General features: G+C 40.3%; 1 protein-coding gene across 2 annotated transcripts in view; it reads right to left on the reverse strand.

The window, feature by feature from the left end:
* The window catches only part of LOC134208684 (ecdysone-induced protein 74EF-like), a 151,715-nt gene that overhangs the window by 94,852 nt on the left and 28,902 nt on the right, over positions 1-27,961 (reverse strand). For both annotated transcript variants that reach the window (XM_062684482.1, XM_062684483.1), the window contains exon 2: positions 18,772-19,017. In XM_062684482.1, the coding sequence (XP_062540466.1) occupies positions 18,772-19,017 (246 nt within the window). The remainder of the gene's footprint in view (positions 1-18,771; positions 19,018-27,961) is intronic.

Here is a 27,961-nt window from a genome sequence, read left to right on the forward strand (position 1 = left end):
AAACAAACTTCTGTATTTTCCAATCTGGCGCGTGTTTTGTTTTATAAATTGAAGTCAGTAAACGAATTAAAACAATATCAGCAAATTAATCCATTCTCGGATAATGGAAAGGAAATAACGCTTTAGTGTCCATGGAACCAGGAACATTGTCAGTTGGCATGGGCACAACTTCCCTATTTACGTTGCCGCCATTGTTTTCTTTTTCTCGATCACTTCACGAAGCCGAACAGAAAATCCACCAGCCAAAACAAACGCTAGTTAGAAGTGAGAAAAAAAAATGCTTCAGGAGTTGATGATACGTCCGCCCGAACTCACAGACTACTGCGATTTTTTCGGACCATTATTATAATCTAATCTAATCGATTTTTTCGGGCCATTATTCAGGCGAAATTTTTATTTGTCATGGATTGCAACAGCGATTCATACATTTTCAATAGAGTGGTCTTATTGGTACATTTATTCAAAGTTTTGGATCATGGGGCCTTCTTTTATGAATCATATTTATTTTTTGGGCAGCCAACGATGGAGAAAAAATTCTTATCATTCGACGATTTTAGGTTCATCAAAAATCTCAAATTGAATTGACTTATCTGAAAAAAGTTATTAACGAGTGTGTCTCATGGCATGACGTTATATTATTCGTCCCTGGTAGGATATTCGGTAAATATTTAAGTAAACGAACAACAATGTGAAGTGTTTTGCAGATGAAAGTTAGCAAATTTACAGAAATTTTGTAAGTCTTCTGGTAATACACTGCCAAGAAACTGTAAATTGACTGACAACGTGACAAGACATTGTTTTTTCCTCGTTTTTCCTATATATTTTTTATTGAGTAAATAATAGAAATAAAAGAACCAAATACTTTTGATACACTTAAGGTTCTTCCAAAATGTTGTTCCAAGTTCCGAAAAGCTTCACAAACACCAAATTGCATAAATTCTTTAGATGGTTCGAGACCCCCACCCCTCCCATACAAATGAAACACAAATTTTGAACAACTCGAGAACTAATCAAGCAAATGGAACCAAATTTAGCACGTGGAGGCTTTCGACGGCAAGAAATGTATTTATGATGGTTCGAAACCTCTCGCTGTTCTAAAGGAAGGGGTTCGCATACAAATGAAATACAAATTTGAAAAATAATCAATTTTTCGCGAGACGAAGTTCGCCGGGACAGCTAGTCTCCATATAGAAATACAAGTGTTTGGAATTATTTGTTTTACAATTTGGAATAAGGAATAAGCACGTTAGGTGACGTTGGGCATAATGGAAGTTAAACATAAAAGGCATCAAAGGCACCTATTGCAGGGCTGGTAGCAACCGATGCAGCTCAAAAAAGTGACTTTAGTGACCAAAACTGACGAAAAAAGGGACCAAATAGTGACTTTCAGTTGCAGCAAAAGTGACCAAATAGTGACTTTCAGTTTCAGTTGCAAGTTCGATGAGACGAAATTAAGCGTTTTTGGGTCGAATGAGAATCATATTTCACTCACCACTCTTTTGCATTAGAACGAACTCAGAAGAGAAATGAAAATCGTACACGCTAACTTTTATCTACTCAGTAAAATTGTATTGGCCTTCCTTTTAATCCCACGGAAATTTTATTAAATATCAGTCAAAAACAGTACTCAAAACTATGAGTAGTCTTCCGAGAAAATCAAATTTTTACGCCACTGGAAGTGAGCGAAACATGGTTACCACTCATAAGACCCTTTGAAAAATGATTTCTAGGCAAAAATCTGCGTGAAGGAGCATTCCCTTCACGTGAGAATCAGTGAAAATTAAGTTTACTGGATTAACTGAATACCTATTTAAGAAAGATGCACGATTTATCATAGGTGCCACGGAAGTTATTGAAATTTACAGTGCAAAAAAACAATAGATCCGTACTATTTGGGTAGAAAGTACTATTGGGTAGAAAACGGAACAAAAATTATGAAGATCCTGTACAACGAGCCTGGGATTGAACGCTAAACCTCCTGCTTATACTGCAGGACTATGCTCTCTGAACTATTTAAATATTTTTTGTCCAGAATACGCAAATTTCCCAACTTGCTGTACGTATTCATGAACGATTTTTGTTATGGAATTCGATAGCGCATGCAATCTTCAAAATTGGGGAGACTTAATTCTCTCTCTACAACATCTACTCAATAAATATTTTTTAGAGCAAACCCTTTTTTAGAGCAAACCCAAGCCGCTTGAGAACAAATTTATATTTTCTTGAATTTGTTTGCCAAACTTCTCAAGTCTCTGAATCAAGTCTCCTCATATTGTGGCAACAACTCAAAATCCAATTATCCTGAAATTGTGGTGGAATGTTGGCATTTTTATCAGTGAAGATCATTTAGCATATTGACGGCTTGTGCTGTGTCAATATTAGGGGAAGTTGTTCAAATTTTGCTAGTCACTAAAAAACATCTTTAGGAGGGAAAAACACAGTAAATAATAGAGTAAATAAGGTTGTCAATCAAAAAATAATTCGCCACATAACGATCATTTGTCTAGAGGATCTATAATAAAAGTACGCACTAACAATACTGCTATAGTTCTCGATAAAACAGCGGAGAATTAAGTCTCCCAAGGAATCAAATCTTCCCACCTCCTACTGTATAAAGTTTGAGCATTAAAACAAAATCGGAATTGGCAGGTCTAATGCTTGCATGACTGTATACCAATTTATAAATCGTGACGTGAAACACCTTCAATTAGCTACTGGTGAAATGCCAGTAAAAGCAGCGAGTTAAACGGCTGGCGAAGTTTCAGCGCGATCATTTTTTTAAGATCCGTAATTTTATTTCCGCCATGATCAAAGCATCATCCGATGGGTACATAAAGTTTTATTTAAAAAAAATCTTAGTCAATAGTTTCAAAATAGTTGAAAATAGTGACTTTTTGCGAGAAAAAGTGACTTTAGTGACTTGAGGTCGAAAAAAGGGACTTTTTAGTGACTTGCACGAAAAAAGTGACCAAGTCACTAAAAAGTGACCCGCTACCAGGCCTGCTATTGTACGACAATTCTTTGGAAACCAATTCTCCAAATGGAACAATTTTCTGAAAACCATTACCCCGAATGCGATGATTCTCCGAACTGATGGTATTAATAGGATGGTAATCCTAATCAAGAGTTCATTCAAGAGCATATCCGATAGAGGATATAACTGTATGTTGTCTCTTCTTTTGTGACTGGGTAATTTAGTGTGCGGCTTTTTTCTCGAAGGTTTTAAAAATATGAAATTCGTTTGCGTAATCAAGCGATTATGGCAAAAAGAGCATCCTCAGAGTCGCAGAGGTCACAATATTGAAGTGAAGAGGTCATGCAACCCCCCGAAGGCAGATTTTTGATGCCAATACATCCCAAATTGGTTGTTAAGTTGGAATATTTGTGACCTTTACTTCAAAGGTCAAAAATCTACCTTTAGGTGGTTTGTGCCACCTCTAAATTAAAAATATTAAAAAGCTCACGAAATTTAAGCTTCAAGAACATTAAAAAAGTAAGCCGCACTCTACTAAACAAATGTTATTTTTCGGCAAATGTTACTTTCGGAGAAACGATACTTTGAAGGACATTTTATTTTAAGGGAATGTTATTTTCGGGGAAATAATATATTCAAGGAAACGTTATTTTTTAAGAAATTTTCCATTCGGTAAATTGTTCAATTCTAAAGAACTTCGTGTGATATAAAAAATAGGAGTTTAAATTACGCCTAACGTTCAATATGCCTAACGTACATTATGCCATATTATGTACCCATTTTGTCAGTTTATTTCAAGCACTGCTTATGGCATCGCATATTCTTACAACCAGGCTTGAATGAAACTGGATTGTCAGCCAAACATGGTTTGTTAGCACAGATTACGTAGCACAATTTTGTTAATTGATGAAAAATTAACATTTGAAATCGTTTAAAATAGGCGCGAAAGATATTACTATTTTAGTAGCCTTTGAGAAAGCCTTACACCTTGGGAAAAATTTCCGACGGATTTTGGTCCCCGTGTATTTTAAATATCGCATATGTAAAAAAACAATCCGCGGACCAAATTCCCGAGGTGTGAGGCTACCTTCAATACAAATAGATGGACTTTCATCTCTTCAAAATCAAGGAAATGGAAAGCCATTACACCCAACTGGCGGTTGTTAGATTTTCTAACAATTCTGTATAAGAATCTACCAAAACCTGTATAAGAATTGGGCATATGCGAAATTGTTAGATTCTCATACAAAAAATGTAAGAAAACCTTACAATATTGTTAGATTCTTATACAATATTTGTATAAGAATATAACAATTTCGCATATGCCCAATTCTTATACAGGTTTTGGTAGATTCTTATACAGAATTGTTAGAAAATCTAACAACCGCCGATTGGGTGTAGATTTGTTTATTATCATTGTAAATTTTTAAAAGCACGCATGTTAGCAAAAAGAACTGATAAAATTGGTGTTTTATTCCTCTTTTTAAAGATCAGCTGTATTTGTTACAATGAAATGGACTGTGAAACAGTACCCCATACGATTCTGATTGGTCCCGAATAGTGCATACAAATCGATTCCCAAAATAAACTAAGCCGAATAACCGAGTCCGAGTTGTTGAGTAAATCCTCGAAACACAATCCGCCAGGAGGCATACATTGTTGGGATACTTTCAACACCGGATTGGAAATGGATTTCCTTGAAAAATTCACAATGTTAGGCCAGCTTGGCCCCCCGAAAAATCCGAGCCCCGAACATTATTTATCTTGTCTCGGGTTGATCCCCAGAAGCCGTACGACAATGACGAACAACCACCGCACCGGTGCTGCTGCTGGTGGGGAATGACTTCCGCTTTCTAGAAAGGACTTTCCGGCTCCGGCAAAACATCGATATTTTCTATGTATTTCGCCGGAGAAGAATGATCCAGCGTGCCGAGCAGCAGCAGCAGCGAGGGTTGTATGCCAGACTTGTTCTTGCGTTTCGTTGCCCGAAGGCCATTCCATGAATAAATGATTTCCTCATTTCCTACTTCACAGGACCGGCACTCGAACGGGATGGAAAGCTATAAAGGACGGACGGTGCGGCGATGTAGGCGGAAAACCAACCACCCGAAGGCTATCCGGTTGAAACGTTCAACCGGATGCTGAAAGTGAAATGGAAAATTTAATGAACTTATAGGAAAACATCCCGGAAGACGCACTTTCCACCACAAGCGGCCTACATCGGTCCGGCCAAGATTCGTCGCTCGTCCAGCGGAACGGACGCTGCTGGACTCCGGGAAAACTTGTTTAATTATGTGTTTATGTAAATTACCGGAGAGCTGCTACACGCAAAAGGGTCTTATTTCGTTTCAGGTTTTCTAATGCTGCGAAGGCACAAGAAAGAGTAACGCATGTGGTTTGCTCTTCAAATATTTACATTAACAGCTAAGCAGAAATCCTTTCTGGCTACCGAGCAGAGCGGATCGGCGCATGAAAGGATTCCGCCAGGTACGTACGACGGCACAAGCTGGATGCAATTCGGGATGCAGACACAAAAGGGGTTCGCCTAACCACACACTTTTGCACCTTGTGGTGAGAATGTTGATGCTACTTCTGCTTTGTGCCCAGAATAGACCGATTGGGTGAGGGCGACGGATGCAATAATCATAATTTCGTTGGCAGAAATGTAATCCTCATAGATCGAAATTGACGGGCGTAGCATCTGTCGGAGTTGCCACCTTGCCAATGATGCCGTGAAGCGTGACCCGAAAATCGATGCATAACCCGAATTTTGAAAGAAAGGGCACAAATGTTATTCAATAATTAACCCTTATATTGTGAAACACTCTGGATTCTTTTCTTTTCAGGAGTCCTAAGCATCCGTTTTCGTTGTCCATTGATCCTTCATCGAGTGTGTGCTACGACGGTGTCGATGATCCTTGTCATTCATAGTTATACAAGTCGGGGCCGAGAAGCGGAGATAGGCGAGAACACAATGGAAAGGATTAGAAGCTAAGCTTCTTTCGTTCCGACCCCATTGACGGAGAGCTGATTGACTGACTGGAAAGTAAGAAAAGAGGTGGATCAATGTACCAATCAGGACACGTGTATTGAGTCATCATCGTCGACGTTGCCGAACTGGAGAGGAGGATTCATCGACGGCACCAGCAGCAGGCACGGTTCGGGGTCAAAGGATCAACAATTGGACTGTTTATCCTTTCTCCGGTTACCTTTGTCGGATATTTCGAAAAAAAAGGGTGCTCGATGCAACAAGAGATGATGGATTTTGCAACTGTTTGGCAAATAATAACTTCGGGCATCTGCCCACATTTGTTGCGCCGGACGGACTGCTGATGGATGCGGGGATGAATCGACAATAATTTCGGACCCTGATTATACATATGGGTGCGGGTGGAAGTTTTGAGTAATATTGTATGACATGACGAAAATTCAATAAAAGCGGCAGCTGTTGCCGAATCAAAGGGTTCGGAATTCATACATTAAACAATCTGAAGTTTGGGCATAATGTCCCAATATGCAGGACTGTCTCATCTGTCAAAAGGTATTCTGTCAATGTCTGCCGATTATACAAATATGTAGTTTTGTAGTCGACGGTACTTTGAATATCGTAATGCAACGGAAATGGACATCCTCTTTTTCACGCTTGTCTCAATTAAATCCAAGTCAAGCTCATCAAAGGCTACCAGAGCAGCTGCGGCACGAAGGACCTCTTCTCCTCCTGGCAAAGCGCACACAACCCGTTCCCATCGGGCGGAGAGGAGAGCTGGTCGTCGCAATGACAGATGAATCAATTACGACCGCTCGTCCCTGTCCATCCCTTTTGTTTCCTTCCCTGGTCACTGGAAATGTGCGCAAGAAATCCACTTTTTTCCGCAGTATTTTCGATGGTTCGGATGGCTTCTGGGCTCGAATCATCATTAAAACTGACCATCAACTGGCTGCCATCAACGAACGGACGACACTACTTTGTATGTACACTCTTGGCCGTAAGATTGGGTCACCCCTTTCGATGATCATACTTCTGTTTTTTGTTCGAAAGACATCTTTTATCATAGCTATGAAAGAAATCTTCCGAGGAAGCATATTTTTGAAAACCTGACCTCAAACTTACGACCGGTAGGGTAGCTTCGACCGCGGCGCGATATGAGAAGCCCGATGCAAATCAAGCGAAAAGCAATAAATTATGGTGACATTTCTTCCTGCTTGGCCATCAAATGCCGCATACTCCGGCAGGGAATGAGATAATTCCCTCGCCTTTGCGCGCGTCTTTTTGTTTCGCGTTGTCTTCCTCGTCGCCGTTAGGTGTCCTTTTTCTAATCCTTTCGCAGCCGCGAAGCGCCTCGGCGAGAAGAAGAGTGCGCTAAATAAATAAATCATCTCCCGGAGAACCAACGCAAAGGCAACGGCTCGGACGGACGGAATGAAAGGCGAGCGCGGTCAGCGGCAGCCGGGTGACGAAGATGATCGTCGCGCACCACAACTCCTTCTCGTCAGGCTTCTGGAAGATTTTCGTGAGAAATGAAAATAGATAAATTTATTGACCCTATTTGGCAGAGTGTGCGTACGTACACCCAGGAGGAATGCTGCCGGCCGAGACTGACCGTTACGAGCAACAACGTGGTAAGTTGTTTTCCTTCGCAACCCAACCGGAACTATTATTTGGCTAGGATTTCACTTCCTTCTTTATTGCTTTTGTCGTAAAATAAGTTATGTCGAAAGGCTGTAGAGTCAGTCTACGAAGGACATTCGATAGAAAGATCGTAACATAAAAAATTGATATCTTTTTACACAGTTTGACGCATTGAGGACCTATTTGGCTGTTTGTGCCTTAGATAATTACTATTGAATTTGTTTGAAATTTTTCATTGCGAATAAAAGTTATGATAAAACCAGTACAAACTAGCACTAAGTAAATCCATCAAGGTATCATCACAGATAGTATGTGATACATAAGAAAGGGGATGCTGCGGCGATGCTTCCTCAAAAACTTCGATGCAAAATTCGGTCGCTTCGACAACGAGGATCTCCTCTGATGCTAACAGCTATCGTCGTCGTGTCCAAGATAGTCGCAATAAAAGCAGTTTTAGTAGTTTTTTTTTCTTTCGGGAGGAAAACAGGAAAACCAGTCCATCAAATCGAGCGATTAGATACGCTTTTCGAAAACGATGGCATCAGTATAGTATGTCGGTAGGTATCTGATTTGAATGAACGAACGAGCGACGGCATAATCACATGATGGACGCGGAAAGGATTGGTTGTCGAATAAATACTTTGTACAATGTTGCTTGATGTTTGATTTGGTTGTCCAGAAAAGGGGGTATGATGAAGAGAAAATGATTTTCTTGCTCAATTGAATACGAAAATTACCATACGAAGTTGGCAGGGTTATTGTCGAAAATTAGTGATGCTTTAATGAGAGAGACAAAACTTTCCACGAAGATTAAGGATGTGCTGTCAAACTGATGATAATTTGAGGTTCCATCCTCACAGGATAGTAATAAAAATATAATAAAACCAAAAGGTTCGGGTTTAAAACAAATAACATGGACAATTATGAACATGTAGACCAATTGATTCTTCTTCTTTTTTAATTTCATTTCTTCAGCAATGCATACCTCCAGCAAAAATGGGATTATTCTACTCTTCAATAGCAAACTGATTGAGCTTGATGGTGCATTGTAGGACATACTCGCTTCGTAATAGGACAACAGGACTGTAATCGTCCGCTGTAACAAAAAAAATGTTTTCCAGTAACCGATTGGTGGATGTTATTGTTGCGCCACAGAGAAAAACATATCCTACTCAAAAAACATGTTCCATCGATTACCTGAGTTTTTTTTCTTTTGGAAGCGGCAGATTGTGCAAGAAAAGTTGTGTGTGATTATAAAGAAAAGTATTGCATTAGAATGGCAGAATACCTTTGTTTCCATCCGTTTGAAAATTATGCAGAGCTGATGCACACAGGGAACAGGGAAACAATGATGGACAACATCAAAAGTGAGGGACATTTGGCATATTTTTTTGTCTTCAAGAATTTAGTTATTTGACTATGCTGCTCGAAGAAGGCAATCTTTTAGGACATATGAGTATACTGAGAGATTTTCCTATTAATCCAATTGTAGTAATGAACGAAGACTGGATGGAAAAGAGCCTGAACCTAGATATACCATACGCAGTAGTTCAAACAGACCGCCAAATATGGGAATTAGGGGGGCCAAATATTCCTCCACGATCGATTATGTTCTACACAGATTGATAAAAAATGAATGACAGTACTGGGGCAGGAATCACAGGTCCAGGACTTAACTTATCTATACCAATGGGAAAGGGGACTACTGTTTACCTTGCAGAAATATTTGCCATCTTGGAATGCACATTCGTATGCTTTCAAAGAAAATACAGACATACCCGAACTTGTAAAAAAAAAGAATGCTGCTCGAATAAGTATCATATTGAAGAATAATTATGAGCTTACTTCTAAAAGTATCAACTTCTTAAAATACGTTATTACGCTTCGTTTTGACGTAGCACTACCGAATAAAGGAAAGTTTTCATAGGTTGTTAAGTCGACAATTTCTCAATGAATTTCCATGATTTTTTATCAATCGATTATAAATTTATCTTAGATTCACAATCATATTTGATCTTTTATAGTTTTTAAAGGTAAATAACTATACTTAAAATCTATTTGTACCCACAATCAGTCAATTATCGCATCATTTCACTCCTTTCTATCAGTTTCCAACGATCTACTCATTCAATCATGGCACCTACGCCTAACGTATATCGGAATTGATTGGCTCGTAGAGTAATATTGTTCAAAAAGGTCTCTTATATTTTAGTCTTCTTGCCCTCAGATGCATTCAATCCAATCTACAAGCATTATAAGTGGTTGAAACAGTGACCCATTCTCACCCCCATTTGACCCATTGTCACCCCCGATGACGGTAATTTGAATGATGAATCATAATGATATGTAGCCAGTGTTGTAAATTTGAGGTTGAGCTTAATGATTCTTCTTTCTAAGGCAAACACTTGCCTAGTATACGTCAATGGTTATTTTCTTTTCTTTAGAAGCTTCCTTTTTCAGAAATAATGCTTCTGTCCGAAATAACGCGTTCGTCCGAAAGAAGGCAAGTATTATACCTTCTGCATGAAAACAAACCCGTTCCCATAATCATGAATATAAAATCATTAAACTGTAGAATTTGTCAGCTCATGATCAAGTCTAAACACCGCATTGATTTTCTTTAAAAAAATATCTTCGGCAAATAGCATTTTCGGCCAAACGACTTTTTCGGCCAAATGTCCTGTTCGGCTGTACGACATTTTATTTCTATTTTTTAAAACGACCAAATCATAACGCATTGGATGCAACACATGGAAAATTTTTTTACGCGTTTGTGGTTTAAAATTATTGTTTCGATCATCTGCCCGAAATAATGATATGATGAATGTCGTCTTCTAAAAAATACATCTGCCCAGAATAAGACAAGAAGCACAGGGGTGTAATGACAATTTTGTCAAATTGAGTTGACTATAGCAAAAAATGCTTAAGACTATAGCAAAAAGAGCTTTGCGGCACTATTCCGATATAGTTTGTACGATGTTTATTAAAATGTGAAAACTCACAGAAAATTAGTATTCTTTTAACTTCCATACAATTTGCATCAAACAAAAAAAATATTGCAAAATTTTGCACCTATTTTTCTCAAAATTACGTTTTTATCACTTACACCCCTTTGCGTGAACGTGATTTTTCTTCTATAAAAGACTTCATCTGCAAATAATAAGGCAATAGCGCATGTGACCCGTTGTCTAGAAGTAGGCGTTTGCCCGTAATAAGGCAATGATGAATGTATTTTTTTTTCTTTTAAAAGAATGTATCTGCCCGGAATATGGCAATAGTGAGTGTGATTTCTTCGTTAGATTCCTTCTCCAAAAAGAACGCATCTGTGTGGAATATCCTCTTTGGAAGTATCCGGGAAAAGGTAATGGTGTACATAATTTCCTCTCTGAAAACGAACGCTTGTCCTTATTAGGCAGTTATGAATGTGATTCCTTTTTATAAAGTATTTGGATTTACGGAAATATCTACCAATTGTTTATATTGATCAGAACAGAACATGTCCTTTATGCATCGCTTTTCAGAAAAAAATACACCAAAATAACTATATTTTTCATTGTATTTAGGGGGGGGGGGGGGGGTCCGTGGCCCCCCCAAATCTTATGTACCAAAACCAACCTTTTTTGTACATTTTGGGGCCCCCACAAGCTGTCGGCCCTGGGGCTCCCTTCCGGCTAAATCCAGCTCTGGGTATGCCGAATGTCCGTTATGCCAAATAACCTACACTTTTATCGTAGTTCAAAATTATGCCAAATGACCTAGACCCGACCTACATGACGTATGACGTATGTCCAATGAGTCCAATAATATTCGGGACAGCCTCTCTTCCCATGGATCAAATTTATGCATCCTGAATTGTTTAAACCTTATCATTTGACGGATTTGGATAGAAATGAAAAATAATAATAATAATAATAATGGTTCGCATAGCCAAAAAGTTTCCCATTCAAAAATTTTGCTGACCATTCCGGGATTAGGATCTACCTTTAGTATAAATTGTTAGAAGTGTGACTATTTACGGATGAGCAATGTCAGTTAGCTTCAAAGACACTATACTGGGATAGATTCCTACACTGTTAGATTCTATAAATTTCTGGGTCTAAACCTCAATTTCCACATGTTTTTAAATACATCTAGATCTACCTTCGATTGGTTTTTACGTAAATTACGATTAAGGGGATCATTTCTAGACACGAGACTGTTACGAAATTCTGCGGGATTTCAATCGCTAATAGCATCTTTGTCTGGATTTTCAAAATTTTATTATAAATCGATTTGGACACTGTTGACAAAACTGTTGATAATATCATTTCTGTATAAATCCATTAAAAAATTTTCGTATTTTAAGTTACGCCAGTTTTGTTTGGAACCATTGACATAATAAATCAAATGAATTATCATCTAACATTCATGCATGATGGCACAACATTCCTCAAGACACCAAACTATTTTAGGTAGTTTACGTCAAGCGATCGTGTCTTGTACAAAACTCTTCCAATTTTTTTAAATATTTTTCGTTGGGTGAGCTCAATGTTTTGATAAATCCAAAGGACAGAAATAACCAAGAGCAAACCGCGTAAAAAGCAACCCCAGTGTACACGTTTAATGTTCCCAGTGAGTCGCTCTGGTCCTTCAAGAGCAAGCAATGTCCATTGGCACTGCGGAAAACCTTTTTCTTCTATGAAAAAGTTTTGCGACTGAGATGCGAATTGAACTCGCACTCCGCAGCAAAATGCGATTGAATGTCTGGCCGGATGTTGCTGAGCCGGAAGGATCCTTCGACCGAACGCCATTTGGTGGAATAGTTGAAATTTGTTTTCTTATCGAGAGGGTGAAGTGAGAAGTGAGAAATGCAAGGTGAGAAGTGTAAAATGAGAACTGAGTTGTATGGAGCGAGAAATGAGAAGTTAGAGGTGAAAAGTGAGAATTAAGAAGTGCGTTGTTAGAAATGAGAAATGTAATGTTAGAAGAAAAAAGTGAGTAGTGTGTAGTGAGAAGTGGTAAATAAGAAATGAAAAGTGATTTGTGAGTATTGGGAAGTGAGCGATGCGAACTGAGTAGTGAGAAGTGAGATATTCGTTGTGAGAAATTAGCAGTGAGACGTGCATGTTCGAAGCGCGAAATAAAAAGTTAATATTGAGAAGTGAGTAGCGAGAAATGAGAAAATAGAAAAAAGAAGTGAGTATTGCTTAGTGAAGAGTGTGATATGAGAAGTGAGAAGGGAGTGGTGGGAAGTAAAATGTGAGTAGTGAGGGATAAAAAGCGAGTTGTGAAATGATGAGTGATGAAAACTGCGACAGACGGAGCAATAAGGAAGAAATAAGCAAGAAGTTAGGAGGAAGAAAAAAAGAAAAGAAGGAAGGAAAAATGAAAATAAGAAGAAGTAAGAAGGAAACAGCAAGAAGGAAGGGAAAAGTGGAAAGAAGGAAAAGGAAAGAAGAGAGAATTTAAAAGGATGCAATAAGGTTTAATTTCTCACTTTAAAATAATGTTTTCACATTTATCGCAAGTCATTTCTGACTACTCACAACTCATTTCTAATTCCGTACTTCTACGTCCGACTTGTCATTTCTCATTTCTCATATTACAGTTCTCATTTTCACTTCTCATTGACTACCCTTTTCTCACGTCTTACTCGTTATCAACAATTTTCCTACTCCTTCTTAATTCTCATTTTTCACATTTCAATTCTTACGTCTTTTTTCCCGTTTCTTACATATAATTTCTCATATCTTTTTTCACATTTTATGAAAATATTTGGTTGGGTCTGCAAAACCGCACCAAGCGGCTTTTTGACTTACTTGCGATATTTTGTTCGTAACAGGAAAACGGAAATCGTTTCATACCATTTTATACGTACTTTTGTTGAAGGATACCCTCAGTTATGGGATACGATTTATGATTAATTAAATCGGTTAAACGAAGGCTTGGGCAGAAAAATCGGATTTTTTTTGTTGGCGCTTGGTGCGATTTGGCAGAACCCCGGCCATTTTTCCGACTCATCTTCTGTCACGTATGTCACTTCCAACTTCTCACTTTCCATGTCATGTGTAGTGACGTCTTATATCTGAATAGTGAAGAAAATCGCAACTACTCGGCATTCGGACAAATGGCGTTCGGCCTAAACCTTTTTTTTTTTTTTGAGTTTATGACTTTTGTGAGATGTCAGTATTTTCTATTTCGGAAAGGAAGTTCAATGGTTCACTCTGTGTTGTTAGCTAGGAAAATATTTTTTTATAAACCTTGTAGAAAAATATTCGACTGCCGATGGAACTTGAACTTTCACTCTTCTATTACGTTTACGGACGCATTATCAACTATGCAACACCTGCCCTTGCGAGAAAGTGATCCATAATTTGCTAATGAGTGCCACATATTAATTATGTACAAATAAAACTGATTTGAGACACTCTTTTTGAATGCGTATAGCGCGCAAGAAACGTAGGGTGGACCCCTTATAGGCTCTTAAGTAATAAGCTCCTTACGACGATGGGATATAAGTTAATTGATCTTTACCGTCAAAAACTGTATCTTGTTGTATCATCGGCTTATTCAACTTTCCCGAAGAACTGATATTTTTTAAGCTTATAACTATTTTAAAATTCGAAAACAAAAAACAAAAAAAATACCCGTTGTTTGTTCAAAATTGGGCAAATGTTTTGTTTAAAATTAAAAAATACTTAGTGGCATCGAAAAATGTAGGTTCTTTGGGACGGTTGACCTTAAATAAAATAAAGAATCGATTGAGCGAACAAAAAAACTTTGACGGGAAAGGTCAATTTCTCGTCTCCAATAAATTCTAATTCCGCATCATTACTCAATTTATCTCTCAGAATAATATGACGCGTCAAACTAATCAACAAGGCCAATTTTATCTCGATTAGGTAACAAATATATTGCTCTAAAAAATAATACATAATCTGGCGTGCCTTTAAAAATTTTGGTTCATCAGAAATTTGAACGACAAGCAAAATTTGATGCACGTGAATCAATTTCGGAGCTTCATATTTTCCTTCATAATGAATGAAGAATTGACCTTTTCCGTCAAAAAAATTATCTCAGAAAGGAAAGAAAAGTTGAATTTTCTTGATAATAATATTTTTTTTTGATTATTTGTTTTTTTAGGAATATTGGACCAAACAAAATTAAAATTTAAAGCACTTTTTGAATTTTTTGCTTCAATTATACGACATGGTTTCAGAGCATGGATCGTAATTTTCGCTTCTTTTATCCTTTTTTGTGCATTCACCAATGTCAACAAAAGTAATTTATGGAGCAAATAACCTTTGCTCTATAAGCAGTCAATGTGGAGATGTGTCTAGTCTAGAGTGTGCGAATCTCAACTCCCCTTTTGTTGATGATTTAGGTTCGAATACCGTTGCCGTCATACATTGTTTTTATTTAAGTTTCACTCATCGAAAAATTTTGCCGTAAAAATGATGAAACAAAAAAAGAATTTCATTAACTAGGCACGATTTCTGTATATTTTTCGCTTAAATTCTAAAGAAAAAAAGTGGTGAACAAACTACGAAAAAGGATTCTCCTTTCATCCGAAAATCGCTTGATTTCGACTCATCATAACAAACTCTGGTTCTAAGGTGCCAAAAATATACCTAGTTTCTTTAGGAAAGTTGTCTTCAAATCATTTGAACCGTTTGTTTGAGAAACTGCATATGTAACATTTTTGGCCAAAATGAGATTTTTATATATTCTGAATCCCCGTCCAAAAATACGTATTCTGGCAAAAAATACGAAAAAAAATTTTTTGTTCAGGAATGTATGAGAAAATTTTCGTTTGTTTGAGAAACTACATATGTCCATGTACTTTGAAGAGCAATTGTGGAGTACTGCTTACATTTTTTGCACTGAAAGTGCCCCAAGTTGTTGAGTTTTGCCAAAAACTATTGATCTGTATCAGAGAAATCGAAAGATTCGGTGCAAATTTGTTCAAAAACAGTTTTTTGTTGTTTTCTCGAAATAGTGTAAAATGGACTTATGCAGTTTCTCAAAAAAATGATTCATTTGTTCTTTCAATGTGAAAGGTCAATTCAGTTCCATTTTCTTGCCAACTTTCCATTTCGGAAATTTCCTTCTTCTAAACCAAAACGAAACAACTGGCACCGCGACAGAGATGTTCCCTTTTCTACAGTGGTTTTATGACAGTTTTTATCGGACGCATTGTGATGGAATAGAGTCGAGGATCAACGGCCATTTGGAGTTTTTGAAAGAAATGCTACATACCAGCAATGGTGCAAGACGGTACATGAAGGAGGCGAATAATCCACGAATTCGATCAACTGTTCAACAATCCATCGATGAGCCATCGAAAATTGGACGATTGTGGTGGACCGAGCACGTAGCCACAAAGCGGAACAATACCCAGGTGTAAATGGTTCTGGACAGCGATTCGACGTATACAAGAAGAAGAGTTGCGCAACGAGAAACGTGGATTGTTTAGGTAGAAGACGACTTGCGGATCTTCTGGACCCTGCGTGGATGGCGACCTGCAGTTATGGACCGATTGGAATGGAAAAATCCTTCTTATACGGCATAGACTACTCGAGCCTAACGGTATGATGCGCAACTATAAGGATACATGCTGCGGTCCGGTACAGGGAGTTTCCTTACAATACCAATACTTGCTGATCACATCCCAACAATTTGTAGGAATGAAATAGGAATATTAGTCTGGAAAATGTTGCTACAAGAGACCACGACAACGATTGGGTTTCATTAGTTCGACAGACTGAAACTTGTGAGGGATTTGCAACGAATTTTTGATCGAAAGTAATTATTATACATGGTGAAAAAAAATTTCAAACAAATCTTACGAGCAGGTTACAATTTCCCGCAAAAAATCTCTATTTTAGATCTGACCGCTCACTATCTGACAATTCCCATCGTACGTTCGTGAGATCTTCCTGCTTCCTATTCAAATCTTTCCGGACCAGAAGACAAAAAAAAACAACCCAATTGACTCACATACACATACGACCAGTATTCGAATGAGCTGCTACCTACGAAGATCCTCGTTGGTGGACAACGAGGATGATACGGTCCGTCAAACCCTTTTATTTTCATTTCCTCATATAAAAATAAATAAATTCAACAACGGCCTCACACTCTCCGATTCTTCTGTTTACCCTCTACCCGTTCCCGCACCCTTCAAAGCTTCCTGTCTTCCTTTATAGCAGTTGTTGGTGTAGTCCACAATCACAGCTTGATGTTTCTGCGTTGCGTTGACCGCTCATTATCTTGTTCCGCGTTTCTGCATCTCTCTTGATATAAAAAAAGATGAACAGAAGAATAGCCCTGCAGCAACCAGTTGAAATCATTACGTAAGGGAATTTCCCTTTTTATTGTGCGCGGCAAAGAATAGCACAGCGGCTTCCTAATGTTTTCACCGCCGCGCTGGCGACTCCGCGAGTCCGCAAGACACATCCGTGTGGAGAGGCATCAGAGGACCTGCTCGACTCGCTTCGCACACTGGGATTAAACCGCATGTTGCTCGCCTCGCTCGCCCCTGCCCGTCAGCGCCGTGCGTCGATTCGTCCAGGTTGATCGTTTTCTTTCTTGGCGGAATGGAGGGTCGGAGACGGCGGTAGAACGGAAGGGATTTATAATTACAACTCGTCGCATGTAATAATTCCGCATAATAAACAACCTTCGTCCGCGTGAAGCTCTTTTAGCTTGGCGAGGCGGACGAGGAGTCCGGTTGGGCGGAGGCAGAAGGGATCAAACGAAGAAGTGTCATCGTTTGGCTTCGTAGTAAAGCGAAAAAAAAAGTCGAAAGATGAGCCGAACATAAGGGCAGGAAGAAAGTTTGCAGCTTGTTTTTATTTTTATTGTCCTGAACCACGGTTGCTGCTACCGCGGGCGCTGGCTGGGGGTTACCGCTGTCGCTGGTGGCTGGACTCTCACTCGGACGTACACGGACGGGTATTGTTCTGGTGGAACGGTGCGTAAAACTTGACGGACGAACGAGAGGTCCTTGGAATTTATTATCGAAAAGCGCGCGCGAACCGAAGGAATTTAATCTCAGTTGGATGGCTGAGGAAAAGTGGCGGATTTTTTAACAGATTTGGTGAATCAAAAAACAGATGCACATTACGTATCAATTTTTGCCAGCAGAAACATATTTAAATATATATGGATATTAGTATGGTTTGAACCAAGAATGTTAACGATCATTCAGTAATTTGCGTTCGATCATTTAGTAGTTTGTCAATAACACATTCCAGAAGCTGAATTTCAAAATATGTTGTATGATGGAATTCTAGTGCGAAGGTTTTTCTACAACTTTACCTAATGGTCCGTTATTAGAATTCAATTATTAACGGAGTTAGAGCGCTAGTTGCAGTAACTTAAACTAAATGATTGGAATTTTGTTATCATTTAGTCTAAGTTACTGAAACTATAGCTATAACTCCGTTTTTAGCGGAATTCAAACAACGAACCATTAGGCAAAGTTGTAGAAAAACCTTCGCACCAGAAGTCCACCATACAACATATTTTGAAATTCAGCTTCTGGAATGTGTTATTGACAAACTACTAAATGATCGAACGCAAATTACTGAATGATCGTTAACATCCTTGGTTTGAACGTAAGTTTTCTTAAAGTTGGAAAAAATATTTTTTTTCTCAGATTCCGGCCACTACGCAGCAGTGTGCCACTCTCCGATCGGCCGACGATATCCGAATCCTTCGAAAGAGGTGAAATTGGACCTCACAAAGGGGTGACGACTGAGTTATGACGGGACTATATCTTGCGTGTATAAATCGATGGTCAGTTATGATGTTAGGATGGTCAATTTCGGGATTGGGGTCCACCACGCTAGTCGCCTTGACGAGTCTATCTTCGCGAATGCAACGTGCGCGTGAATGAAGACAGTGAGAACCATCAATCATCCGCACGGTTGTTGTCACCCGGGGGCTATCTACTATGGTTGACAGCTTGCCCGAGGAGGGGCAGCTCAATTATTCATAATCCTTAAATTTGCTTTTGAATAAACAGAACTGCGCGTTGCGTGAAAGTGGCATCATGGGAAACCAAAGTGCTTGGTGCGTATGATGGCTTGATGGAAAACGAAAACGAAACGGAAACGGAAACTCAAGCAACGAAGTGTTTTTTTTTCTGATGTAATTAGCGAGGATCTTGGATCGAACTAACCTGTGCTGGACGTGCTGTAGCCCCGACTATGGTAGGGCGCCTGAGATATGTGCGTTCCGCTGAGAAGTCCGTGCAGGAGGGGCCTGTGCTGTTGGGACGTTTGGCTGAGACTACTGGCGAGTAGGCTGCTGGACGATTGCTGGTGATGACTGCTGCCATGGTGAAGGAGGTGATGCGACTGTGACGAAGATCGTTGCTGAGGTGGCGGGCTTGGCGTCTGTGGTGGTAGTGGTATCTCGGTGTCCACTGTAACGAAGTAGGAGAAGAAAGACCTTATTGGAGCTTACTTGATTCCTGCTTTATGGATTAATTTAGTGATAAATCATTCAATACTAATCATTCACTAAGCGAGATCGTAATGTTATGTTGTTACATATATGATATTCGTTAAGGAAACGCTTCGTCAAATACCACAAATTGATTGTAACAGAACAGAGGAAAATAGCAGCTCAGTCTAGACCAATTCCCGGCGATTCACTTTTATGAACCATCTCACAGTTGCCGCACAGTTACAGAGATCAGACACGGCTGGACACACCCCTTTGATTTATTCGAATGAGTCTCCTTCGCCGGAAAAGTGAAAATCACCCTCCGACATTCTCATTCTGCCATTATCGTTATCGTCAAATTGTATCATCATTGCTACTGCTGCATCCGTCATATTGCTGCAGCAGCGTCGACAACACACTTCAGCAGACGATGATGACGACGACGACGACAATCAGACAGACTGTGCCACACAGTCAGGGCCGAAGAAGAAAGCTCTAAACCCACCCCGACGACGGTCCCGAACTCTCACTTTATTTGCCATCACATTATTCAGTAATAAAAGCGAACAAGTTCGTGACTTTTTGAGAGCTTCCACTTCGGCTGGAAAGGGGGATGAAGGGGGAGGTCAGGCTGCTGTTTGGTTGCGACACGCGATCTGCCTCGCAGGAAGGACTTTCTATAGCCAGCGCCGCAGGAAACGGAGTCCTGGTTCTGTCGCGTAATCATCGATGCAGACGACCTAAACAAAATGACGACGCGACGGCTGCTGACTCCGGTGACGGATGACGGGATAGGGGGGACAATAAAGGAAAATATGAACCGAAAATAAAATGCTCTGTCGAGAAAGGAAATGACCTCCGTTTATTTCTTTACCCTCCCCAAGAAAAAGAAGGTGACAAAAAGACGACGACGGGGAGAGATCGCCCCAAAAAAAGGAAGGGAACTTGAAAGCTTGGGGTTTCCTTTTGGCACTTTTCCACCACCAGTCCACGGGCCGGGCGGGCGCGTTCAGATGGAAACACAATGAAAATTCCTCCGATGGACGCGAACGATGGAAATTGGTTTGCAATTAGTGGGATAATTGGGGATCATTTTACTCGCCGTTGGTTGTTGGTATGGAAATTAAGCGGAGCTTAGTAATTTGTTTCGGCGGGAAGCGAGACTTGGACCAGAGCAGTCCGATGGGGGGGGAGGGGGATGTGAAGTCGGCCCCCATTTATTGGTCGGTCGGAATCAAATTTTGGCTGAAGTTTGTGCGCTTAATTGGATTTGCTGCGTCTGCCTGCCTGTTGGACCAGGTTGCGCCAGGTCAGGGATGAGTGCGGATCCTATTGTGATGTGAGAAGAGTCGCAGTGGAGAAAAAAAAGGGAAAACTAATTGGGTTTGAAATTCAGCTATTTTTTTTAAGAAGGTGGCTAATTTCGAACTAGCTCTAGTCATAGTGGGTGAAGGAACTTTAGCATTACAAGGACGGTTGACTGAGCTTATTTCTAACCAGCAGCAGATATCCGCCCTTGAACGGACGATGGAACGACTAGCGGTACTGAGCAAATCATCGAGTCCTTTGTCTTTGGAACCCAGTGGTTTGACTTTGACAACAAATACGCACACTTCACGTTTTCAGCCCCTTAACGGCACGGCCAAGGTTCGGCTGTTCTTACGGAAGCTGAACATTCCGGTCCATGAAAAATATGTCAGGAGTATACTTCACAGGCATCCCCGTAATATTTAGCTTGAAGAAAAGGTTTCCAAGCTCAAGAAGCTGTTCAGCCGGTAGGAATCCATTTTCCACGCTCCGTGTCAATACCTGCAGTACTTCAAGAATGAAGCGAATGATTTAGCATCGCGTGCTGCGATGGTTAACAGCATTGCGAAGCATTCTAATTCTCGAAGCTCTCAAGCAATCAATTCAATTCATCCCGAGACGCAGATGTCCATGACAGGATCATCTCCAAGCTTGGAGCAGACAAGGAGCGACCGTGAATGAAGCAACGAACTGATCTTCCAGCAAGCAAACGAAAAGTCGTTCCAGTTCGAGTCTACGTTGTCAGCTTCAGCACGATTCTACGTCCGATATCACCGTCATCTTGGAAAAGACGTTGGACATCAAGCACTCAAGCTACTTGGAGAGCAAGAAGTAACAGCTTTAGGTGTCGGTCTCTCAACCTCATTAGACACCTCTGAACAGACATCACAACTGGTAAGTAACCAAGGAAGGACGAAACATCGTTGCAGACCACCCAGATTTGAACGTGATCGGCATAGAAATTATGGATCGGCTCGATCTTTGGTCCGTATTGTGGGGTTTGAGTAAGTAACCATCAGCGTGTCAATCGGTGAGCAGCAAGCCATGACTCGGCCTCTTCTTGTCAGATCTTGGTGGCGTGCACACGCACAGACGGAGAGCTGCTGTCATCGCATTTCGCTCCAGCCATTTGGAACAACACACGTATCGATAAGCAACCTCGTGCGTGCGGTTCACAAACGATCCAACAACTTCCTGAAGACTTCCAGAGCACCCTCAGTCGGTGCACCAAAGCGAAAGTGAAGCACGTACATTGTCCTAAGCGACCCGTGTCTTCAGTTCCGAAAGTAGAAGCGACTACAAGACATTAGCATAATTTATCCTGTTCGATCTTCCGATTGCACAACAGTGATAATCGCCGTACAGGAAGCGCAAAATGTTTCGGTTCGCATTTGTGTGAGTGTCCAAGGAAGCTTCCCAAGTAACCAAAAGTTCCTTTAAAGCTTGACTGAGCTGATTAAACGAAACACGTACTTTTAAAGGAACTTTTGGTTACCTGGGTTCTGACGGTAAATGCTCATTGAGGACTCTTCCAATATAATCGACGGCTATCTGAAACCAAGTCGACGCCAGGAGTGTTTCAGCGTATAATCTACAGCGTGTTTACTGGTATTCCCGGAGTAAAACCCTACATGGACGACATCCTCATCACTGGTCGAGTCAGAGAAGCTAACAACGGTATTCTTCAAGCAGCTCTGCTGGACCGAGTGCGTGAGTATGGTTTTCACTTGAAGTTCGAAAAGTGACTTTTTGCCATGTCTCTTCCCTGATCGAGTGCAGCTACGAGCAACGCTCAGCAGCTCTGGGCCTACCTTGATGCGATGAACTACTGCAGCCCGTTTATCAAGCAGATGAGGGAGCTCAGTGCACCCATGGACTATCTTCTCAAGAAGGACGCCCGTTAGAATTGGACGGAGGAGTGCCAAAACCTTTCGAGCGTATCAAATCTATCCTTCTTTAAAATTTTCTGCTGACCCACTACGACTCTTCAAAGGAGATCATTGTTGCCTACGACGCTTCGTTCGTTGACGCCCGCAGAGTTCAACTACGGTCAGGTGCAGAAGTATGCTCTTAGAACAACTTCGACATCCAGCACGTTTTAAAAGCAAATTTTGGTCCCGCCAACATCCTATCTCGGGTGATGTCAAGCCAAAACAGACGAAGGTAAAGACTACGTGACTGCAGCCGTACATGTGGAAGCCAAAATTAAGATGATTCTTGAAGCTATCTTGTGGAACCTACCTATGAGATTCAACACGATAGCAGCTGAAATTCAGAAGAATGACTCACCAAACCTGCTGTTAAGAAATTCGTCGCCCGCCGTGATGGACTTTAGCTCAAAGATAACTGTGGGATGTTTGGAATATTAGCCGAATAGTCGTTCCATAAAGGTACCGTAAGCAAATTCTCCAACAGCTAGACCGCGTTCATCCTGATTGGACTGTATGAAATCCGTTGCTCGAAGCTATGGCAACGTGGAGCGGAACACGGAACAAAATTAATCAGCAAGACTGCCGTAGCCACGAAGTTAGACACCTTCAAACTGCTCCATAACTTCCACAATCCAATGGATGAACGATTTGTCAATGTCCTGAAGCACGAATTGAAGAAGTTGAGTAAGAGAGGAACATCTTCAAACATTCCTCTTCGTATATTATAGCGATCGCCCATCAAGAACATACCCTACATGATGTGTCCAGCAGAAGCATTTCTGGATTGGCCACTGAGAACGACTTAGTAGCTACTGAGAAAACCAGTTCCAAACGAGATGCAAAACCAGAAGTTCAATCAGTGACAATTCGGCAATTCGTCGGGTGATTTCCAGATGGTTTAAACGTAATTACGTCGAGTATCGAAACTAGAAGTCGTGGAAACCGGGCGTGATCATCCAACGCAAAGGATCCGTGAACTACAACGTGTTTTAGGACCTTGGCGGACGCAACAGGTTGATCCGTGTCCCCATAGCAACTGAATTCGTCCTCGTATAGCTGCAGCTGAACTGGTGACAGCAGTTCCTGGGGCCCAGTTGCCCTTAATTGAACAATTCGGAACGATCAAGATACTCACACGAATCATTCCGGAGGTATCGCTGATATCTATGGCGCGTCGAGCATGATGGCAGCAGAGTCTATTATATATGGAGTTGCGCAAGAGTGAAGCCAATTCTACCTATTTAGATTTTGAACCGTCTACCTATCGAGCAAAGTAAAGAAATGCTTCTCGGTAGTGAGGAACTATTGTTATTGCCTGAAAATAATCTTATGAAGTAAAAGAATGTGCACAGCAAAAGTAGTCACCTCGAAAAATTGCTCAACACAATTTTAATTTTGTTGGGGTGCATAACAGTTCGAATACCAACAATGGATAATATGAAGGAAGATAAAATGTATGTGTTAAATGGTAAAATGCTACTTCCAATATGCCTTTAAGCTTTTCTTGAAAAATGGCGTCAAATGAATCTGATGACAATGCAAAAGGAACCTTCATTTTGCAATAGAAGGTGGAAAATCCGGGGTGATGTCGTCGCACGGCGACATTAATAAAGTAGTTGAATATCGCTAAAACCGACTGGATAACTGGTTTTATACCCTCGATGCAAAGGAGGATTCTTCGCAGAACATTTTAGGTGAAAGAAAAATTGTCATAGTTCCAAAATAAATAACAACTTCCTTGTGGGAAGCCAATATGTGACTGCGGTCTCAGGAGGCGACATTTCCGTCAGCAATCGGTATAATAAATTCTACAAAATGACGTTGATGAATGTTCTGAATAAAACGACTCTTGCCGTTTATTCTGGAAAACATTCGGAAAACATACATGTTGCTGGCTCTTTCAGGTCTAGCATCTTGTCACTACGGAAAACTGGCTCAAAACTGGTACGCTGCTGATAGCGTTAATATTGTCCCAAAGGAACTCAACTCTCAAATTCGCCGGAGTTTCATCCGATCGCAAAGTACTGGGCCCTCAAGGTTAAAAGGGAATCTATGAGGAAACAAATATTTTAACAAATGATAGAAAAAGCTTCAGACGTAACTCGGCAAAAGGCCGCCAAAATTAGTGGTGGATGTTACCGTGCAAAGCTCATGAATGGTGTCAAGAGAAAATACGGGCATTTGCATACAAATCATCAAAATGCACTTAAAATTAATTATGAAGGTAATTATAACTATATTTCTTGATTCTCTATGAAATTAACATTATGTTGTTAATTTTTCTTTAAATTCCTTTCTGTCACACTATGATTCCGGTGACCACTTTTTGCTGTTCACATTCTTTAATATGCAAGAACTAAAATTTATAAGATTTGTCTTAGGAAAAAGCTAAAAAACACTTCAACAAACCTATCAATAAAGTAGCAACAAGAAACTTTCTTGTTTGCAGTTTATGGATAATTTGGGTGGCGGATGAAAAAGGTTAAGAAGTGGATTCTAATATGAAGCCACTTGCAAGTTGCCAAAATAATAAAATGAGCATTGTCCAGAATTAGTGTTAGCAGATCCTCCTTGCGAAACTTTGGGTGGCAGGAGCGATGGCAACAGTTTGCTTTGATCGGGAGATGGCCTGAAAAAAGAGGGTAGCGATTTTCGACGGGTACGAGTTTTTCTTTCGAACGGAAACGTGCCGGTTTTTCGAGGGACAAGTCTTCCTTTTACGGGTGTCCAACTAATTGACGTAGTCTCTGCGCCATCGGGTGACAAAAATGACTGACGGATTCCCCGGGGAAAAGTATGGTGAAAAGAATGTAGATCGGCGTAAGGGAGCAAATCGCATCCCGGTGGTCAAGTCAAGGCACCCAAAAATACCTGCCGTCGTTACTGTGGCGGCGCAGTTAATAGTTAAGGACGAAGCCAGGCAGTACAAAGGGGTAGTATTTAGGAGAATCTGCCAGGATCTACTACGGCCTGGGTAAAAATGGATGAAATTGGGAGTAAAACTAGTTTGAAGTGTAATGTTGACATGTTAAAACTTTCTTCATAATCTGTCAAGCGTGGAATTATTAAGAAGCTGAAGTGTTTGATGTGCAAAAGGCAATATGGGAGTGGTCGTGGATAATCCGAAAGAAGTTCGACGAATTGGTAATTCCACCTGTAACCTTTGTGGTAAAATTGTTATTCGTATAAGCTGGCATGAGCTATAAAAGCGAAGACGACCGACCACGTGAACGCAAGAATTACTTCAAGCGCAATCTGATCTCTTCGATTGGGACGTGACCAAGAAAATCAATTCTTTCGTCTGGTTCTTTCAACAGACAATAAGTTGGGCCGGACGTCAAGAGAAGGAAGGCGGCTGGCCGATCTGATAAACGAAGAATGGCGTCAGACCGGCAACATTTTTAAGCTTTATCCTGCCTAGAATGGCTTTCAAGATAAAGAATAGATTTGCACAACTAAAACCAATATTACATGACAAATCTTCAGATGACCACTATAAGATTAAGATTTGGCCAAGGGTCTCCTCTAGATGACCACCATAAAACCATGATAAGAGTATGAGAACTTTCAACCACTCGCAAAAGGAATTTGCTGCACTGCGGCTGTCAAAATGTTGTTGCTTATAAAAAGGGAAACAAAACTTTGCTGGGAAATGATAACAAAATAAATTGTTGGCGGCGATCATGATGAGGATTGCTAAAAAATAATTTTCTTTCAGGATTGTTTTTTAATTCACTTCTATCCAAATGAGGTGCGCGTTAAATTTCATGGTGAAAGCTAGTAAAAAATGATATTGAACACCACGCGCCCTCAAAATAATGTAGTTCTGGACATTTAATTTGAAATAATTAAAACAACACCGTCATAAGCTCTTTGCAATGCAAATATGCTTATTGGGGTAATCCATTTGACCACATCACGACCAAAAATTGTAGCTTTTATCGAGCTTTGAAAATATAGTTTATCACGCTCTTTATCACTACTCGTAGAGCGTTGCTGCTACATAAGATTAATGGGCGTTTGACGTTTGTAGCTTCTTTTCAGCATACTTATAAGAGATTTATTGATAGCAGTAGATTGGATTAACAAAGTTGAGCAATAGGCTGCAAGGATGTTGCTATGATGATAAATCCGCTATAAGAATTAAATAAATCCAAGAAGCAGGGAAATTGTTACTTGTGTTAGACGCCAGGAAGCTGTACTGGTACAGCCGAAATGGCCTGGTGTTTCTAGTCGCCTGGTCCCGCCTGGATGTTCCGCATAAAGATGGTCGACAAATTTGCCACGAAGTAGGTTTACTGCTCCTGGAATTCATCTCATAGCTCTTATATTCATCCCATAAAAAAATGAAGTAATGAAAATGAATTTGATTTGTTTCTTATTTTTTTACAAAGTTGGACAACGTCTTAGCTGAAGGTACTTGGCGTCAAAACAGAATCTAAAACTGGAGACCGTCACGAAATCATGTAAGATTTTGAACGTTAATAGAGCCTTTATTTTTCAATGGATTTTAGAGATTTATACATCAATCGACCAGAAAACTGTAGCAGCCAGGAATTTTGTTAATATTTTTTGTACATAAATTACTGTAGATAGTTCGCATAGGGATAGATTGTAAGAAAGGCAATCTATAAATCAAATCGTCAATAATTTAGGGATAACGTATCCCTCAACATAGGTAAGGGCATCTATCAATTAGCCAGGCTCTGCAAGGTCGAGGCCATTTGCTTTCTGGATAAGGTGGGAAAGGGAAAAGGCACAACCTCGTGTCAGATTATCCATCGTACCAATAAGGTCACGATCAAGGTTACACGAAGGGAGCCAGGAAATGACGTATTTTCGGTTGTAGTCCGGAGCCCACCTTCCTTGATCTTGAGGATTCACGGACTCAACTTCATTTCGTCCGTGATCAGCCAATGAGTTGGAAGTGTCCGCGTTTGATTTTTCGATTGTCTAAAGTGAGTTTCATATAGTGGCGTTAGATGTAATTATTTAATTAATTATTTGTTCGTTTTCTAGTAGTTAGATCCTAAAAAGTGTGCGTAAAGTTTTGTGTGCGGTGTAAAGGAAAAAGGAAAAAGCCGCAATCTTAAGAGGTAAAATGTGCTCTAAATGTGATATAATGTGCTTGTGCTCAAATGTGTTGTTCATCTTGCAACCACCAGCCAGCCAGAAGCGGACCGATCCGTTACCATATCGGTCTGGGAAGGCAAGGGGACTTCCACGTCCCGACGAAGTCCACTAGCCGGCAGTGGTGCAATTTATCAACAATGCCTGCTGAGTGTGATTCTTTTGTTTTGTATTTTTCTCTGCTCCCTCTTTTAGCCTGGCGATTTGGTGCCCTCTCAGTCAGCAAGGGCAAAGTAGGAGTAGCTTAGCAACCTGGTTTGCCAACAGCGGGCCAGCTGATGATCATTCGGTACAAATTTCCTGTCATTGTCTTTCAAGTGATAGTATTCACCCATGCATTTATAGGGTTGTCGATCTCACGCAGCAAAGCGAAAGTGAACTGAATGACCGTCGCGGGGTGCGTGTGCAATGAGAAGAGAGGTCTTTGTTTACTTATCTTTGATTGTTGCTGCTAATCATTTTCAGTTTTCAATAAGTAGGGAAGTGAGAAGAGGAAAATGAACCATTTGTTTGAGAAATCAGATATGTAACACATTTTGGCCAAAATTAGAT

The sequence above is a fragment of the Armigeres subalbatus genome, chromosome 2, assembly GCF_024139115.2.
Source record: "Armigeres subalbatus isolate Guangzhou_Male chromosome 2, GZ_Asu_2, whole genome shotgun sequence".
NCBI classification, from domain to species: domain Eukaryota; kingdom Metazoa; phylum Arthropoda; class Insecta; order Diptera; family Culicidae; genus Armigeres; species Armigeres subalbatus.